Source organism: Dasypus novemcinctus, chromosome 5, assembly GCF_030445035.2.
Source record: "Dasypus novemcinctus isolate mDasNov1 chromosome 5, mDasNov1.1.hap2, whole genome shotgun sequence".
NCBI classification, from domain to species: Eukaryota; Metazoa; Chordata; class Mammalia; order Cingulata; family Dasypodidae; genus Dasypus; species Dasypus novemcinctus.
The window spans coordinates 100,853,528-100,873,909 of record NC_080677.1 but is presented as its reverse complement, the minus strand read 5'-3'; the positions used below and the strand labels follow the sequence as shown (position 1 = coordinate 100,873,909).

The 20,382-nt window shown below is 37.4% G+C and overlaps 1 protein-coding gene across 4 annotated transcripts in view; it reads left to right on the top strand.

The window, feature by feature from the left end:
- The window catches only part of SLC13A1 (solute carrier family 13 member 1), a 94,132-nt gene that overhangs the window by 9,813 nt on the left and 63,937 nt on the right, over positions 1 to 20,382 (top strand). For 3 of the 4 annotated variants that reach the window (XM_023588008.2, XM_058297301.1, XM_004455741.3), the window contains exons 2-3: positions 8,860 to 8,988; positions 18,199 to 18,335. In XM_023588008.2, the coding sequence (XP_023443776.2) occupies positions 8,860 to 8,988; positions 18,199 to 18,335 (266 nt within the window). Of the gene's footprint in view, positions 1 to 8,859; positions 8,989 to 17,316; positions 17,415 to 18,198; positions 18,336 to 20,382 lie in introns of those variants that run through there. The other variant, XM_012524172.2, reaches the window with a different exon arrangement.

Below are 20,382 nucleotides of genomic sequence, written 5' to 3'. Positions count from 1 at the left end.
CCACCCCCCCCTCTCCCCCCCCCAACAACACTCGTTCCCATCATCATGACACATCCATTGGATTTGGTAAGTACATCTTTGGGCACCTCTGCACCTCATAGACAATGGTCCACATCATGGCCCATACTCTCCTCCACTCCATCCAGTGGGCCCTGTGAGGATTTACAATGTCCGGTGATTACCTCTGAAGCACCATCCAGGGCAGCTCCATGTCCCAAAGACGCCTCCACCTCTCATCTCTTCCTTGAACAACCATCTTGAAGAGCAATTATCAGTATCCAGCGAAATTGAAATATAACCACTTTTCCACCCAGAAATTCTACTTTTAGATATATACTATAACCTAGAAAAATTATTTCCTATATTCACATGGAGTTATGTACAAATATGTTCGTAGCATTGTAATAATGAAAAAATGGAGGGAAGCGGATTTGGCTCAATTGATAGAGTGTCCACCTACCACATGGGAGGTCCAGGGTTCAAACCCAGGGCCTCCTGACCCATGTGGTGAGCTGGACACCCACAGTGCTGATGTGCTCAAAGAGTGCCATGCCCCACGTGCAAGGAGTACACCCCATAAGGAGAGCCATCCCACATGAAAAAAGTGCAGTCTGCCCAGGAGTGCTGCCGCACACATGGAGAGCTGATGCAGCAAAAAGAGACACAGATTCCTGGTGTCACTGACAAGAATACAAGCGGACACAGAAGAATACACAGTGAATGGACACAGAGAGCAGACAACTGGGGGGGAGGGGTAAGGGGAGAGAAATAAATAAAAAATAGATCTTTAAAAAAAAAGAAAGAAAAAATGGAGGAAAAACTCTAAACAGTCATCAGGAGAAAAATGGACAAATCAATTGTAATATATTAATGGAAAAGAATATTATGCCCATTTGAAATGAATTAATAGATTTACATGTACTGATGTGGACACATTTGACTTATATACAGTAATGAGTGAAAATAACATTGCAAATGATACATAAACACTAATTTTTAAATTATATGCTTCTTGTAATGTGTACATGTAGCAAAAAAAAATACAAAAACATGAATGGGAAGGAAGTATACCATGTTCTAGACAGTCGTTGACTTTGGGGATAGACAGAGAAGGAAGTCAGTGAGGGAGAGATACCCATTAGCCTTTATGTGAAATATTTTATTTTTAAAAATCACAAACAAATGTGACAAAATGTCAACATTTGTTAAATATGATGAGGTGTGCAGATGTGCTTTCATATTATTTGTCATATTATTTTGTATGTTTTATAGTTTTCATAATTCTGATAAATTTTAAAAATACATTATTAGAAAAAAATACACTAGAAAGCTTCTAATACTTCAGTTTTTTAATCAGGTTGCAGATGGTAGCTTCATCACGCTGGTAGTATGAGAAAAGTTTCTTCCAATAGGAAAGATGGAGATGGCCCTGGATGAGCCAGGGAGATGTAGTGCCACCCACAGAGCAGGCAATCCTAGGTTAAGTGAAATCATACCTTAAATGATCTGATGGAATTTGCAATATCTGTATTCTGTACAGCTGCTTCTGACATGAACTTCTTGCATATAACTTTTGAAGGTGGTGGTGATGAGAGGATATAGGTTTTTGAACAAATAATTGGGACATTTTCCTTTTCAGGAAATCCTCTGAATGTTTTCCCCCTTGTTTCATATAGCATCTTGATAAGGAATCATGAATTTTAACGGGGGGGGGGGGGGGTTGGTGTGTGGTAGTGAGAATTAAGAACCAAATTAGTCATAATTTCAAATCTTTTTCTTTATATATTTTCCTCCACAATAAATAAATATAAATGAAAGTATACATTATTTGTGTATTGATTAACTCAGTTCAATAAGAATTCAAGATACTAAAGCTCTTTGGAATCTCTAAAAGAGAATGTGATGCAAATTTTTTCTGTTTTATTGTTAGAGTTAATTGTAATAAAAATATCAACTGTATCAGTTGCTGCCACCAGATTTGAGGTTAGAAAGGAAAGAAGATTCATCAACATTTCAACTTACTAGACAATTTGACCTCCTCTTAAAATTGTTTTATCATTTTTTTCTTGTGATAGTCATGGTGGTGATGCTGGTATGTAATGGGGATGACAATGTGTGGTTCTGTTTTGGGATCAGGACACTTATTGAGAAGATAAAGAGTGAAGAGAAAAGAAAATTGAGAAGCAATTTGGTGTAGCTAGAGCTAATGGGTCATTCTATGAATTTTTAGTGACCAAATGAAGCTTTTTATTCTCTACCTCAAAGGCAGTTCTACATCAAAATATTTAGGCTCCTTTCTGAGCTTCAGTACAGTTGGATAGCTTCTGACTTGTCTTCTTCATTAGAAGACTCAACTCACTCAAAATTACTCCTCTTGCCCCATGTTAGTTTTTTTTTGGAGGGGTAGATATGGAGAATGGAAAAGAATAAAATAGTCATTTTCCTCTTTTATTCCTTTCTTAACAAGAACATTAATAGATCTTTGATTTCAAAGGAAACAAATACCTACATACATATTTTAAAACATAGATTCTTAAAAATACTGCTTGGCATTGTGCCTGATTTAGCCTTCTGGAATTGCATGCCTAGGGATTGTTGATGGGAAAGAATACTGTCTTGGCCACAAACCTAAGTCTGAACAAGGAAGATTACATAGTAGAGGAAAGGAATTGGAGGAAGGAAGTATTCCTAGAACCCATTGGTAAAATAACTGTATACTTTATCAACCAAACAGAGACATTTTTGAGAATGAAAGAAGTTGCTAATCAGAAGGGACACTGGGCCAAAAGGTGTAAACCAATCCTATCCTGGGGAAATTGGGATGGATGGCTATCCTACCCATTAAAGAGCACTCAGGGAAGGTTATTTCTGTTTTCCTCCTATGCTAGACTTTGAGCCATCTTGAGATATGGAGAAAATTGGGGAATTCCCATAAATTCTGAGAAGGTATTGCAGATATGATTTCTCAGTCAGCTGCAACTATAATCACTTGGAACTTGTATGCAAAAGCATGAAATATGTGTGTGTTTGGGGAAGTTCCACAGGTAAGACATAGTTTTAAATGCACATTGGTGGGTAGGCAAGTTTTCAAAATAAGTTATGAATCCAGGGATTCAGCGTGGGCAAAATAGTAACTAGAAGTGTGGTTCTTGCTCTCAAATCATGCTTAGAGTTAAAGATGAAAGAAAAGATCTGGAAGAAGAGGGATCCCAGTGCTTCTCAAATCTGAACCAATTAAAAATCACCTGGGTATCTTAAAACTGCTGATCCTGATTCAACATGTTGAGCATTTTGACAATTTTCTGGAAAAGGGCCTGAGTGTCTACATTCTCACAAGCTCCTAGATCATGCTGATGCTGCTCATCCATGGACCATATTTTGAGTAGCAGGGGCATCTACAGAGAGGTCCAAATTAGCAATCAAAAATGCTGATTCTAAAATGCTGAAGGAAGATTTGCAAGGCAAAAAATGTAGGCTGCATTTCTTCAAATGCCAAAAAGGCCTAGGAGGTAAAAGAATGAGTGAAGTCCTTTGAATCACAAAAGTGTTTAAGTTTGGGAGGTCCTATTTACCCATGTTTTCAATGTAAGGTTTAAGAATCCACCACCTACCACCAGGTCTTGAGGAGTTTCCTTACATTTTCTTCTAGGAACTTTATGGTCCTAGCTTTTATATTTAGGCCTTTGATCCATTTTGAGTTAATTTTTGTATAAGGTATGAGATAGGGGTCCTTGTTCTTTCTTTTGGATATGGATATCTAGTTCTTTTTTTTTTTTTAAAGATTTATTTTTATTTATTTAATTCCCCTCCCCTCCCCCGGTTGTCTGTTTTCTGTGTCTTTTTGTTGCGTCTTGTTTCTTTGTCCACTTCTGTTGTCGTCAGCAGCACGGGAAGTGTGGGCGGCGCCATTCCTCGGCAGGCTGCTCCCTCCTTCGCGCTGGGCAGCTCTCCTTATGGGTGCACTCCTTGCGCGTGGGGCTCCCCTACGTGGGGGACACCCCTGTGTAGCAGGGCACTCCTTGCGCGCATCAGCACTGCGCATGGGCCAGCTCCACACGGGTCAAGGAGGCCCAGGGCTTGAACCGCGGACCTCCCATGTGGTAGACGGACGCCCTAACCACTGGGCCAAAGTCCGTTTCCCGATATCTAGTTCTCTAACACCATTTGTTGAATAGACTCTTCTGCTCCAGCTTGGTTGGTTTGAAATCCTTGTCAAGAATCACTTTACCATGGGCGGCGGATTTGGCCCAGTGGTTAAGGTGTCCATCTACCACATGGGAGGTCCACAGTTCAAACCCCCAGCCTCCTTGACCTGTGTGGAGCTGGCCCATGCGCAGTGCTGATGCGTGCAAGGAGTGCCACGCCACGCAGGGGTGTCCCCCGCGTAGGGGAGCCCCACGCACAAGGAGTGCACCCCGTAAGGAGAGCCACCCAGCGCAAAAGAAAGTGCAGCCTGCCCGGGAATGGCACCACCCACACGGAGAGCTGACACAACAAGATGACACAATAAAAAGAAACACAGATTCCCATGCCGCTGACAACAACAGAAGCAGACAAAGAAGAACACGCAGCAAATAGACACAGAGAACAGACAACCGGGGGGGGGGGGGGGGGGGGAGGGAAGGGGAGAGAAATAAATAAATAAATAAATAAATCTTTTTAAAAAAATCACTTTATCAGAGAAGTAGCTGTGATTCAATTAGTTGGGCTCCCATCTACCACATGGGAGGCCCTGAATTCGCATTCTGGGGCCTCCTTGTGAAGGCAGGCTCACCAGCACTCTGGGTGCCAAGTGACACTCAGCCAGCCAGTGCCACGGAAGATCCACCAGTGCCATGGAGAGCCAACTCAGCATGGTGATGCAACAAAAAGGGAGACAAGCAAAAACACAGCACAGCATGCAGTGAATGGACACAGAGAGCAGGCAACAAGCAAGCCGCAAGCAGGGGGAATAAATAAATAAGATACAGAAGAACGCACAGCAAATGGACACAGAGAGCGGAGAGCAAGCAAAAAGCCACAGGGAGGTGGGGGATTGAAAAAAAAATCACTTACCATGGATGTGAGGATCTGTTTCTGAACCATCAATATGGTTCCATTGGTCTGTGTGTCTGTCTTTATGCCAGTACCATGCTGTTTTTAGCACTGTAGCTAGGTAATATGTTTTAAAGTCTGGAAGTGAGAGTCCTCCAAATTCAATTTTCCTTTTTAAGATGTTTCTGGCTATTTGGGGCCCCTTACCCTTCCAAATAAATTTAATAATTGTGTTTTCTATTTATTTTTAAAATGCTGGAGGAATTTTTATTGGGGTTGCATTGAATCTGTATATCAATGTGGGTAGAATTGTCTTAATGATTATATTAGTCAGGGTTCTCTAGGGAAACAGAATCAACAGGAAATATCTACAAATAGTATAAGATTTTATAAAATTCTCTCACATGACCATGGGGATGCACAAATCCAAATTCTGCAGATAGGTTATAAACCAGGAGTTCTGATGAAGGTGTTTAATCAGTTCCCAAGAGATGTTGGCTGTCCGAAGTCAAGCTGGAAAATTCTCTCTGAATGCTGAAATCACTTCCCCTTTTAAGGCATTCAACTGAGTGGATAAAACATCACTTGTTACCCATGGCAATCTCCTTGGTCGATTGTAGATGTAATCATCCATCTATGTACTGGTGACTAAAGTCTATAAAAGTCCTTGTATTACAGTTAGCCTAGTGCTTGCTTGACAAACAACTGGGTACAATTACCTGGCCAGGCTGACACATTAGCCTAATCATCACAACAATATTTAGTCCTCCAATCTATGAGCATGGAATGTTCTTCCATTTATTCAGGTCTTTTTTTCTTCTTTTAGCAGTACATTATAGTTTTCCAAATACAAGTGCTTTGCATCCTTGGTTAAGTTTATTTCTAAATATCTGATTCTTTTAGTTGCTATTATAAATAGAATTTTTTCCCTGACTTCTTCCTCAGCTTGCACTTTACTAATGTATAGAAATACTTCTGATTTTTTATATTAATCTTGTATCCTGTCACTCTGCAGAAATCGCTTAGTAGCTCTAGCTGTTTTGTGTATTTTTTTTGGCACTTCCTAGGTATAGGATTATATTATTATCTGCAAATAGTGAAAGTTTTATTTCCTCCCCAATTTGGATGCCTTTTACTTCTTCTTCTTGTCTGATCGCTCTAGCTAGAACTTCTAACATTCTATTGAAAAACAGTGGTGACAGTGGCATCTTTGTCTTGTTCCTGATCTCAGCAGTAAAGCTTTCACTCTTTCACCATTGAGTACCATGTTAGCTGTGGGTTTTCATATATAATATAGTCTTTATCATGCTGAGAAAATTTCCTTCAATTCCTCTCTTTTGTAGTGTTTTTATCCAGAAAGGATTCTGTATTTTGTCAAATGCCTTTTCTGTGTCAGTCAATAGGATCATGTGATTTTTCTTCTTTGATTTATTAATGTGGTATATTACATTGATTGATTTTCTTGTGTTAAACCATGCTTGCATGCCTCTATAAAACCCACTTGATCATGATGAATAATCCTTTCAATGTGTTGTTGGATTTGATTAGCAAGTATTTTGTTGAGGATTTTTGCATCCATACTTATTAGGGTAATGAACCCGCAATTTTCTTTTTTCATAATATCTTTATCAGGCTTTGGTATTTGGGTAATATTGGCTTCATAGAATGAGTTTGGTAGAATTTCTTCTTGTTCATTTTTGGGGATGAGTTTGACCTGGCACCATATTTTAAGTTTATTTTTCTGATGTTTTAGCAGTTCATTATAGATTGGTCCCCCAGATTACTTGTTAGGTGACTAGTCTCTTAATCTAGCTTTTATATAAGGAAATGGCATACTCAGTACAGGTTTTTGGAGGATTATCTGGTTTTACAGCAGGCTTGCCTGCAGTAGAAGTGAAGTGGAGGCAGATGGGCAGATTTGAGAGGTAAAATGACAGGGAAATAGATTAGGCTAAGAGGCTGGTTGGTTGTGGCTAGGGAGCAAGGTAGTGAAAGGGTCCACTTTACCTTTGAAAATTAGGTTCTTGCAAGTATAAAAGAAAACAAAATCATATGGAGGGGTTTTTGGATTATCTATCCTCACAAAGAGAAAACGCATGGCCTGGACTTTCTCCAACACTGACATTTTAAATTAAGCTTGTATTCACATGTTCTCTCCAGAGCAAGTTAGGAAGAGTCAGTCAAGGCTTAGCTTTGTTTCACTGCTTTATTGTCTGTCAAGACTCTTGAGGCAGACTATATATACTGTCAACATCAAAACACCTTTGTTCCCTCTCCTTTAAAAAGATAACAATACAATATGGTATAATACTGGTTTTTAAGGATTTCTTAGAAACCCCCTGAAAGTGTGGATGCTGGATGCAAAAACACTAAGCTGAGAGGACTCACCCTGAGATAGGTGAATCAGATGGCAGCAAAGCTAGATACTGCATTGCCTGGGAAAATCTTTGGAATAGAAGAGTTCATTAAACTCACACAGCAGTTTTTGTAAATTATTCAAACTGAACTCAGAATTCATAGATTAAGCAGTGTGGCAGCACATATATGCTAACATTTATATTGATTACTAAGTTTGGGTTATTTCATATCAAAATTATTTATATAAGCCAAATATAATGATAAATTTCTACCTTTTCTTAACAATGTCCCCCAAAGAGAAACCTACAATTTTATACTCTGCAAAACAACAGATTCTATTAAGACTGATTCCTGTCGAGTCTCTGTGAAACCCCCAGGAGCTCAGCTGTCTCTCTCAAAAAGCAAAGCAGAAGGCTTTTCCCCTCCAGGTCCATGTCACTTATGGACTGGATTCAGGCTCATATGTGCCATATAACTTGGCATTGTCCTTCTTTTCTCTGAGGCAAAGTCCAGAAAAAAAATTTTCCCCTAGATTAATTTCCCTTCTTGGTTAGAAGAGAAGGAAGGCAGGTGTGCAGGGGGCACACCCAACTAGGCACCAAGGAATGTAATTAAAGACAAGTGTGTGTCCTGCCCCAGGAAAAGTTGATAACAGCTATTTCTGAATTCCAGAACTGGGAGTGCATTTTTTTAAAGCCAAATGAAGGTGAGCACACACATCCATATCCACTGACATCAACACAGAAAATTGGCTATATGCTTGTATTACTATGGTTTTCCAGATAAACAGAACTGATAGGTTTTATATATATCTATATATATATGAATATGAAGAGATTTACTATAAGAATTGGCTCATGAAACTATGGAGATTGGCAAGTCCAAATTCCATAGGCCAAGCCTCAAGTTGGGGAGTCTGATGAAGGTGAAGATAAAAAAACCCTAGGAGAAGCTGTCTTTCTGAAGTAGAGATAGGGATTCTTCTTTCTTACTGCTGAAATCCTCAGTTATCCCTTCAAGGCCTCCAACTGATTGGTTGAGGAGACTCCTCTCATTGCTGAAGGCAATCTCCTTTGTTGACTATAGATATCATCAGCCATAGATACAATCAATTTATCGATGATTTAAATCCACAAAATATCCTCACAGTAACAATCAGGCCAATGATTATTTGGGCAAACAACTGATGACCATAACTCAGCCAAAATGACACATGAAATTAACTATCATAGTACTGTTATCTTATTTGAAGGAAATTTGAAAAAAAAATTAGTGATTGAGGATTTTTAATCTTTTTGTTTTTCATGTTTGTGAAATGTGACACTTAGAACCCTTAAGAAATAACTATTTTCTGCCCAACTCAATGGTGCAAAGGCCTTCAGAACTTCTTACGCAAATGTGGTGATTTGCTTGATGAATTTCCCAGCCTTGTTATTTCACCTTGTGTTTTGTCTCTTTTCTTTCCAGGAAGCAGAATGTGCTTACACACTCTTTGTTGTTGCCATGTTTTGGTTTACAGAAGCTTTGCCTCTGTCGGTAACAGCTTTGCTGCCTGGCTTAATGTTTCCCATGTTCGGAATCATGACTTCCAAGGAGGTAAGCTCTTCTGCAAATGTTTGTCAAAATTAGTAGACTCCCTATTTTATGCTGATATTTCTATTGAGAATAGTTGTTTTTAAAGTGAGCAATAATCCTGTTAACAAGGCTCCCATGTAACTCCCCTGAACTTCTGGCTGTTTCTTCCCTTGGGAATCCCACATGTATGCCCATCTTCAGGGAACAAACAGACTACAGCTTCTTGAGTCACGCATTTTAGTAGGGGAAATTCATGGTCCACACTTTTCCAGCTTTCTTCTATACTTGGTGCCTCCCTCTCAGCAAAAGAGGCAACTTTTCTATTCAGCAAAATTCAGGCTTACAAAGTGTTGGAAAAACTTTTTTTGTTTTTTAATGAAGAAAAAGCTTCTCTGTTTTCTTGTCTCAAAATCTGCCATTTCAAAGGATAAAGTCAAAGTAACTTCCATGTGTATTCCTATTTTGCACTTGCTGAGAGGAGTTTATTCATGCTGCGAGGTATTTTTACCTTTATACAATCTGAGGGTACCCATCTGAAGAAAATGGATTCAGTTTCCTATTAAAAGCATGAAATGCACTGAAACCAGAATATCCATTTCTGTGCAGTCTCTTGTCATATAGCACTCAAGAGCTGCCTAAATCACAGCTGAAACATTCTCAGGAAAGATGTCTAGTTTAAGGTAGCAGTCCATGTAATTTATCACTTTGGCCTTCTGTCTTCTGCCTGGGTCCTATATGCTACCTTCAGGCTCATCCATCTTGGTAATGCAGGTTCATATTTTTCTTTTTAACTAACAATTTCATGCAGCACTTCTTGTGAGAAGAGCTTTTCCCTTCCTTATTATCTTGTCACTCTTTCCCATTTTGGAGCCCAAATCCATCTTTTTATATTTCTGATCCTTTCCACTCCCCTTTTCTCCTTGTGGGAAGAGCTTTTCCCTTCCTTATTATCTTGTCACTCTTTCCCATTTTGGAGCCCAAATTCATCTTTTTATATTTCTGATCCTTTCCACTCCCCTTTTCTCACTCATCTTCTTCTCACTCCTAATCTTGGTTCTTTTCTTTCCAACCACCAGCTATTTGGAAGACTGTGATCAGGGCTATATTTCAATTCTTACAACCTCTAGGCTGAAATTCTGGTACCCCATGGAATTTGGTTCTAAAACTAAGAAGTTTCTCATATGCTCAAATATGTTATATGGCTTCCAATAAACGGAATATAAAAAGGGGTTGAAAAAGTCTTAAAAACAGGCTGTCATACTGTTAACACTTGTCCTGTTGGCTTGGGTGGCACTGACTCCAGAGAAACTTAAGCTCAAGTGTCACACAGCTCTCTTTAATCAAATGATTTAATTAAAATAAAATTGATGAAATAGACTCTTCTTTATAGAGGCTAAGGTAAAAGTGAAATTAATTGGAATGATGAGGCATTTCTGTTGCAAACATATCATAGTCGGTTGCTTTGGGAGGGTCATGGAGCCATTGCAGGGAAAAAAGAAGAAGAGAAAGCATATAAAAGCAGGTTTTGTGGGTGTTCCCAATGATATATCTCTGCCTCTTTGTGATATGTGGAGGCCAATAGTCCAGTAGTCCTTTTTCCCTAAAGGTGCCAGCTCAGGCTAATTTAAGAGTCAGAGAATCTTAGACTCAGAAGGGAGTTCTTCTGGCCCCCACCCCAGGTCTCCCACCCTTGGCAAGGATCCCCTCCACAGTATCTCTCACAGATGAGATCACTCAGGAAGTGCTTAATGACTAACTACTTGTGCACCTCTAACACTCCATCAGGAAATCCATGTCATTTTTGAATAATTTTAATTTAGGTTTATTGATCCCAAACCTGAAAACTCAATCTCTTTCACTCATTTTTCTTTTGTCTAACATTTGGGATTCCACAAGCAAACCTCATTATTCCTCCACATGATAGTATGTTTGGATTTAAAATAAATACCATTTTCCCCTTAAGCCTTTCCAACTCCAGTCTATATAGTTTCTAAACCCAAATCCCATGCTCGATCCCACCCTTACCCCCACCTTCATTGCCACCATCATCTTTTCTCGTCTTGGAACAGACTAATTCTAGTCTGTCAATGATTTTAAATTAGGTAATAAATGTAAGCACTCAATATATGCTAGCTAATATTATTATTTGTACACTGACAAAATCGAATGCATCACCCTAGAAACATTCTGACTTGCAAAGCGTAGGGAGATTATCATTTCCCTGCTGGTATTTCAGCCTAAATTTGTTGTAAAATTTATGTGACTTTCTTCAGAGGTAGCTTAACTGGAACTTGCAGTAAACCAAAGCCCTTAAGACTTTTCCTAGAGAAAATTGTCCTTCATTCTGAGATCTTCCTTTAAGACAGAACAGTTGACCTCTTACTTGTATATAGTTGACCAAAGTGACAGGATATTATGTAAAGAGGCAGAGATTTAGTTAGAAGACCTGAGCTTAAAACCAGATATTAATTACTTGTATGATCCTGATGATGTAATGACTCTTTTTCTCTCATCCGTAAGTAGGGAATGATGATGGCACACTACCCCAGGATTACTGAAACAGTCAAATAAAGAATATTTGTGGAACATTTCACAAACTAAATAGCAAAAATTCTTATGAGTTTTAATATTCACAAAGTTTGTTTTTATAATTTCAAAATTTCATTCCAACCTATTGCTGCATCTTAGAATTACATATCTGTCAATGAATAGGATAATGTTTCTTTAATGTCCTTGTCTAAGTTCTGAGCCCTATGCACCACACTTTGGGCATCATCATTCTTACATCACTTTATCTACCTATTTATTAAGCCAATGCTAAATACCTATATCTTCCTCATCACATTGCTGTACTTGAAAAATGTCAACAAATATTACAGTTCTCTCATACCGTTTGAATTTAACCTGAAATGTTAAATATTTAGATTGTTCCTAATTAGATATTCCTAAATATGTATCATTATTACTATTACTATGATTGAAAATGTGTTTGTATATAAATATGTATATGCAGATATACAAATATGTGTATGTACATATTACAGTACATGTTTATGCAGTAAATATTCAATAAATATTTCAGTGGTGGGTACTCTGCTAAGGCACTTGGGAAGGCTTCAGTGAAGAAGCAAAGAGAGACAATAAACTATCAACCTAATGAATAGGTAAGTTACATAGTGAATTAGAAGGCACTTGGTGTTTGGAAGAAATGCAGTAGAATAATGGGTAACAGGAGAAGGTTGAAGTTTTAGGTAGGGTGGTTGGAGTGGACCTCATTTAGACTGTGATACCTGAACAAGGACACAAGGAAGATGAGGGGGTTAGCCATTTGGATATCTGGGGAAAGGGGGAATACCTAGTTCAAAAATTTTAAGGTAGGTATACATCTTCAGTGTGATTGGAGAAGAGGGATTGAGAAAGGAGAATGATAGAAAGTGATTTCAGGAAGGTAATGGGAGGTAGGAATGTACCCCATTAGAGCAAAGTAGGCCATTGGAAGGCTTTAACTCTGTTAGAAGTGAGACACTCTGCAGAATTTTGAGCAGAAGAGTGATATAATCTGCCTTAGATTTTAAAAGGCATACCTGGGTTGCCGTGTTAAGAAGCCAGGTTGAAACAAGGAGACAGATAGGAAGTTATTTCAAAGTTCCTGATTGACTGAAATTGGCACAAGAGCAAAAGTAGGAAGTCAAGGATAACTCAAAGCTTAAGTTACAACTCTGCCAACTGCAAATATGGTATTGTAATTGAAATGGAGAAATTTATGGGCAGAATTACGTGGGCTAGTTGTATGAGAGAGGCTGAGACCTGGAGTTATGTTAGAGTGTTGGACATATAAGTCTGAAATACCTATTAGGCATCTAAGTAAAGATGTTGAGTAGACAGTTGGATACAAATGAGTCTAGATTTCGTGAAAGAAAGATGAGCTAGAGATACAGATTTGACAGTCATGGGCATATAGATAGTATTTAAACTCTAAGACATGATGAGATCAGTTAGGGTATGAGTAAAGATAGAAAAGTAAAGAAGATAAAGAACTAAACTTTAGAGAATATTAAGAGGTTGGTGAGAAAAGAATGTACTAGTAAAGTAAACAAGGAAGGAAAGATTATTGAGGTAGGAGAAAAACCAGGAGAACGTGGGAGCCCTGGAAATCAAGGTAAACAAATCTGCCTATAGGTCAGTTAATGTGAAACTAGAAACTGACTGTTGGACTTAGCAATGCAGCATATACTTTTTTCCCCTTCATTAGAGAAGTTGCGGGTTTACAGAAAATTGTGCATAAATACAGGATTTCCAAATACCATTCCACCACCACCATCTTACATTTATGTGGAATATTTGTTACAATTGATGAGAACATATTTTTTATAATTACAGTATTAACTAAAGCTCATGGTTTAACTTAGGGTTCACTGTGTAGTATAGTTCCATGGATTTTATTTTTAAATATTTATTTTAATAAATATTTTACTAAAAATATAAGTACATTATCACATACATTATAATAAGCAAAGCGTTTTTTAATACCATTATCTCATTTAATTCACAAACTTGATATGAGGTATTACTTAACTTTACAGATGACTAAACTGACATGTGGAACAATTGCTCAACTGGTAAATTACATAGCTAAAAAAGAACCCAGGTGTTCTGATTGCAATCAGAGTTATAGAATGTGAAAATTCCTCCATAGGTTTAACAATTAATTTCATTTACACAATTGGGCCATAGATTATAGTTTGTTAGCATGCTCTATTAAAGGAGTTGGCAAACTATGAGCCTGAGGGCTAAATTCGGCCTGCCGTCTATTTTTTTCAAATAGCTTTATTGCAACGTAGTCTTGTTCATTCATTTCATATTGTCTATGGCTGCTTTTGTGGTACAACAGCAGAACTGAATGTTGTGATAAGGGTCATTTGGCTCACAAAGCCTAAAATATTTACTTTCTGTCCCTTTACAGAAAAAGTCTATAAACTCCATTATAATCTAAAGAAATCACAACCGAGGAATGATTCTCAGAGACTTTGTCCCTATTATAGTTACTAATAATGGCCTCTTCTATGTGTTCTTTTGTACTTTTTAAAGTAAATCTGAATTTATTCTCTCATTTAATTCTCAGAGTGATGGAGAAAGTGTGGTTAGTGAGACTTACTTCCACTTAAAAAAATTGAAAAAGATGTAAGTTTAGAGAAAAACCTACCTATTCATCTCTCAATAGATTAGCTCAAGCATCAGCTCTAGTAAGAAGACTTTTATAATTCCTTAGGCAAATATAGTCACATACTCTTTGAACTTCAACTGGACCTTTAAGAGTTAACTCTTGTGCTCCTATGACACTTTATTGCAGTCTTTTTAAGCTTGTTCTTCATCAAATATCCTGTAAGCTACTTGAAAGGGAAACTTATTAATTCAACAAAAGTCCATGAATACAATAATCAATAAGACATATCCTTGCCTTTCAAAACTTTTAATCTAGTGATGGACATAGTTAAGGCATGCTATTCCAGAGGGAAGGACAATTCAAGCCAGATTATGTTATTGATTTCTTGCTTCATTCCAGTGTGGTCAGAGAGGTTATATTATATGATTTCAATATTTTGAATTTATTGGACTTACTGTGTGACCTGATATAAGGCCTATCCTGGAGAGTGATCCATGTGCACTAGAGAAGATTGTGTTCTCTGTTGCTGTTGGGTGAAGTGTGCTACATATGTCTGTTACGTCTAGTTGGTACAGATTACCATTCAAGTCTTCTATATCCTTATCTAACTTCTGTTTAGATGTTCTATCCATTATTGAAAATGGTGTATTGAAGTCTTCTACTATCATTGCAGAACCTCTATTTCTCCTGTCTAATCTGTCAGTATTTGCTTCATATATTTTGGGGCTTTCCCATTAGGTGCGTGTATTAGCCTGCTAGAGGACTGCTGATACAAAGTACCAGCAACCTGTTGGCTTTTATAAAGGGCAGTTATTTGGGGTAATAAGTCTGTAAAAAGTCCAACTCAGGGTTGCGTTCTCACCAAAGTCAGTTGCCACGTGTCGAAGCAACGTGGTCGCCAATTTCTGGCTGCTGCCTTCCCCTCTGGGCTTTCTCTTCCTCTTGAACCTTCTTCCTGATTTCAGCTGCAGGCTGGCCTAGGGCTACCTATCTCAGTCTCAGCTGATCTTCCCAATCTCAGCTGTAAGCTATCAGATTTCTGTCACATGGCCAGATCAAAAATAATTGAGCTCTGTCTTCTCATGTGTCTGCCTGTATGTGTCTATTTATATCAGACCCTCCAAGGGGGCAGAGACTCAACTTGAGACATGCCCACTGACTTAGTCAAATCAAAAGCTCCCATTACTTTAACAGGTAATCTAATCAAAGACACCTCTGCTGAATTTAATGCAATCAAAGTATATCAGACCCAGAGGAATAGATTAGTTTACAAACATAATATTTCTCTTTTTAGGATGTATAAAATAATCTCAAACTGCTGCATTGCATGTATATTTATAATTTTTTTATCTTCTTATTGAATTGACCTCTTTAACAGCATACAGTGACTTGTCTCTCAAAACAGTTTTTGACTGAAATTCTATTTCATCTGATATTAGTATAACTACCCTAGCTTTCTTCTCATACCTGTTTGCACAGTGTATTCTTTTGATTCTTTCTCTTTCAGCCTACTTGTGTCACTGAATTTAAGTGAGTTTCTTGGAAACAGCATATAGCTGGATCAGACTTTTTTTATCCATTCTGTCAATCTCTGCCCTTTGACCAGAGAGTTTGATCCATTTACATTTGAGATAACTACTGATAATGCAGGACTTTTTTCTGCCATTTTTACTACTTTGTCTTGGTGAATCTCATATCTTTTTTAGCCTTCAATTCTTCCATTAATGCCTATTTTCATATTTATTTGATTTTTGATTTTACCATTATGAATCCATTCTCATTTTTATGGATATACTTTTCATATTTTTTGTGGTTACCATGGGGCTAAAATTAGTTTCCTATATCTATGAAAATCATATTTGATTTGATACTGACTTAACTTCAATAGCATACACAAACACTGTTCCTATACCCCTCTACATTCCCCCCTTCTGTTGTACTTGTTACAGATTATATCTTTATACAGGCAAACCTCATTTTATTGCACTTGACTTTGCTGCACTGTGCAGATATTGTGTTTTTTACAAACTGAAGATTTGTAGCAATCCTGCATCAAGCAAGTCTATCAGCACCATATTTTTCCCAACAGTATGAGCTTACTTCATGTCTCTGTGTTGCATTTTGGTAATTCTTACAATATTTTGATCTCTTTCATCATTATTATATCTGTTATGGTGATCTGTGATCTATGATCTTTGATGTTACTATTGTAATTGTTTTGGGGCACTTTGAACCACACCCATATAAGATAGTGAACTTAATTGATAAATGTTATATGTATTCTGAGTGCTCCATGAATCAACCATTCCCCTTTCTCTCTCCCTGTCCTTGGGTCTATTCCTTGAGATGCAACATTATTGAAATAAGGACAATGTATAGTCTTACAATGGCCTCTAAGTGTTCAAGTGAAAGGGAGAATCACATATTTCTCACTCTAAATAAAAAACTAGAAATGATTAAGTTTAGTAAGGAACACATGTCAAAACACAATATAGGCCAAAACCCAAACTTTACCAAACTGTTAGCCCAGGAAAAGTTCTCAAAGGAAAGTAAGAGTGCTACTCCAGCGAACACACAAATGATAAGGAAGGGAAACAGTCTAATTGCTGATATGAAAAAGTTTTAGTGGTCTGAATAGAAGATCAAACCAGCCACAACATTTCATTAAGCCAAAGCCTAATCCAGGGCAAGGCCCTAAATCTCCTCATTCTAAGAAGATTGAGAGAGACGAGGAAGCCACAGAAGAAAGACTTGAAGCTACCAGACATTAGTTCATGAACATTAAGGAAAGAGGCCATCTCCATAATATAAAAGTGCAAGGTAAAGCACCAAGTGCTGATGGAAAAACTGTACCAAGTTATTCAGAAGATCTAGCTAAGATCATTGATGAAGGTGGATACTTTAAACAATAGATTTGTCAATGTAGATGAAACATCCTTCTGTTGGAGGATGTTATCAGGTCTTTCATAGCTAGAGAGAAGTCAATGCCTGACTTCAAAATTTCAAAGGACAGATTGAAACTCTTGTTAGTGGTTAATGCAGTTGATGACTTAAAGTTGAAGCCAGTGTTCATTTACCATGCCAAATATGCTAGGACCCTTCAGAATTATGCTAAATTTACTCTGCTTATGTGCTAGAAATGGAATAACAAAGCCTGGATGACAGCATATCTGTTTATAACATAGGTAAAATGCTATCCAACAGCATTGCATGCTACAGAGAAATCTTTCAAGAAAGGAAGAGTCCATTGATGCAGCAAACTTCATTGTTGTCTTAATTGAAGGTACTATTAATACCATGGCTACCCTAACCACAATAACCACCATCCTGATTAATCAGCAGCCATCACCTCAAGGAAAGACATTACACCAGCAAAAAAATATGACTCACTAAAGGCTCAGATGATGGTTAGAAGGAAAGAAAATTCCAGTATTTAAAAACTTATATTTCCTAACTTTTTAGCCAAAAAATGCTTTCTTTTTTGAGAAAGAGCTTATGTTCCTAACATACCTAAAAGATATCTTTGTTTAATCTGTTGTTAATGGCTGCTCAAAGTGTCTAGACACTTAACTAATATCTGAAAGATGTTAGCTGCAATTGGCTTAAGGGTACTTTTTATAGAATAAATATTTTTTACAGTAAAATCCTTCAAAATAGGAAGGAGTAATTCTGCAATCATTGCATAATGGTTGGTTATGAAGATATTCAGGGATTGGAGGCTTGGCTCAGGAATTTCCTGTCATTCACCACAACAGTATAAATAGATCAGCTTTATAGATGGAGAAATTAAGGTTTAGATGGCACTTGCCTGATATTATTCAGCTATTTAAAAACCCAGTATCCTGGGTCCTCTTTGTGCTGTATATATTTCCTTAACACTAATATTTCTGGGTAAGTATATAGAACACATTTAAATTTGCTTTCAAATATGTGTACATCTCTTCTCCACAAAATAGAAAGATTATATAGTTGAAGGTCAAAATTCAGAGCAGCATAATAAAGTGTTTCTTGTGCAATGTTATTTTCACCCACTGATGTAAATAATATGGGTTTAATTGCAATTTTAGGTGGCATCTGCTTATTTCAAAGATTTTCACCTACTGCTAATTGGAGTCATCTGTTTAGCAACATCAATAGAAAAGTGGAATTTACACAAGAGGATTGCTCTGAGAATGGTGATGATGGTGGGTGTGAACCCGGCATGGTAAGTGCTGCATTTCCTTCTCCCAGTATACATTCTAAACAGACCCTTTTTGTGTAGAGTAAATAGCCAAATAAATAATGCATATCTAACAAATCATTTGTATTGCATTATAATTCACGAAGTTTTTTTTCCCTCTGTAAATATGAGAGTGATGTAAAGTGTGCTTGAGTTGTAGGAGAAAAAGAAACAACTTTCCTTTCACTGCAGGTCTAAATACAGGGAGACTGGAATAAGTGCACACAACTAGCTCACCTTTTATGCACCGTAGGAGTCAAAGCTGAGAGAAAGCTTGAACCTCAACAGACAAGATTGATAGACTTCAGAGTAGATTTCAGTCCTATCTTGTTATTTTGCTGATTACACACTCAAGATTTGTTCAAAAGCATCTTTGATCATCAGGAAGAATGTTAACTGCCTAAGACAAAGACGTTACTGACAAAATACAAATGGTGCAGAAAAATTCCAAGGTGAACATTTTTTTTTTAAATCAATTGTTACAAAGTAAAACAATCAGCAATTAGTTTCATCTGTAGAATGTGAAATCATTCGAGTTTTCACCACTGTCATGAATGTTTTTTCCATTAAATTAACTGTTATTTTGGTTTAATGTACATAGCCCACTTCTTGTTAAGAACATGGATATAATTAAAGATAATTTCCAGTGTCACAATCATTTGCATAATGGAATTATGCTTTAAAGCCTTAAGTGGCCTGTGACAGTTCAAATTTTGTGAATCCTAAGGAAAGATTATATTCTTGAACTAAAACATTCCTGTGGGTGTGGGGCCCTGTGATTGCATTAGATTCAATTAAGGAATCCTTTGATTAGATCACTTTCAATTAGACCACACTAGTGTTTTTGATCAGACTATGTCAGCAAAGTATGCCACCAGGTTGGGTCTCAGCCCTCTTGCTGCATCTTATATAAACTGAGAATACACAGAAAGAAGAGACAGAGGCAGGGAGCTTTGCTATTTTGACCCTGCAATGTGAGAGAGAGGACACTGGATTCTGCAGAAAGACAGAGAAGCCCCAAGAGGCTCAAGGAGACAAAGCCCAAGGAGAGATGTCTGATTGCCTACAGCTGAGCTCAAGGACAAAGTAGAGATAGACCAACAGACCTGCCATCTTGCCTCGCCACGTGGCAGGACTCCGGGATCTGCTAACAGCCATCCTTTGGTGAGAGAACATCTCAGATGATGCCTTGGTTTGCACATTTTCACAGCCTCAGAACTGTGAGCTTTTAACCCAAATAAAGTCCCTTTATAAAGCCAACCTATGTTTTCATACTTTTGTATTGGCAACCTTTGGCAAACTAAGACAGTAGTCCTTCCCTTCTTGTCTTTCTTTGAAATTAAGAAAACTACATTGAATTCTGTGTCATTCTGGTCATTCTAGAGTACAGTATAGCTACATCTATGTTTATCATTTATAGAGCAAGTGTGTGTGTATTTGTCTTTAGCAAAACATAAATCACTTAGATGAGACAAAATGTTTTTGTATATTTTTGTTGTTTAAAAATGTGAAAAGCATACATTTATTAAGAACATTTCACTCTTGAAATGGTGTTCCATACCTCTTGGGGCAGCCTAGAATTATGTCCCTTTTCCTTGACCCTCTTCTCACTGACCCCAGGGGTAAAGTAATGTGCTGCAGAGTGGAGCAAGGTCCTGTTCATTAGGAAACTAAATGGGCTTTTCAATTTAAGATGATTATACCACTCAGAAGCTTTATCTGTATCACAAACTTCCTTAATCAGATGGTTTCTTATCCTGTCAGTGCCTTAAGTAAAATGTGTTTCTAATTTCCTTTTTATTAAGAATAATCTTTTGTTTAAACCAGTTTCAATTTTGCTTGATACATACAAAATATTTACTTTATCTGAAGTTGTAACTTGTAGCATAGAATTTTTCTTGTAGATATATTTTAAAGTGAGCTAGAGAATTTTATAAATGGTTCTATGTAGAAAGATGTGCTTTTGAATGATTTTCTGGAACTTTCTACTTAAGACAGAGTGTGCTTTTCTCAAATGTGATTTTGAAAGTCT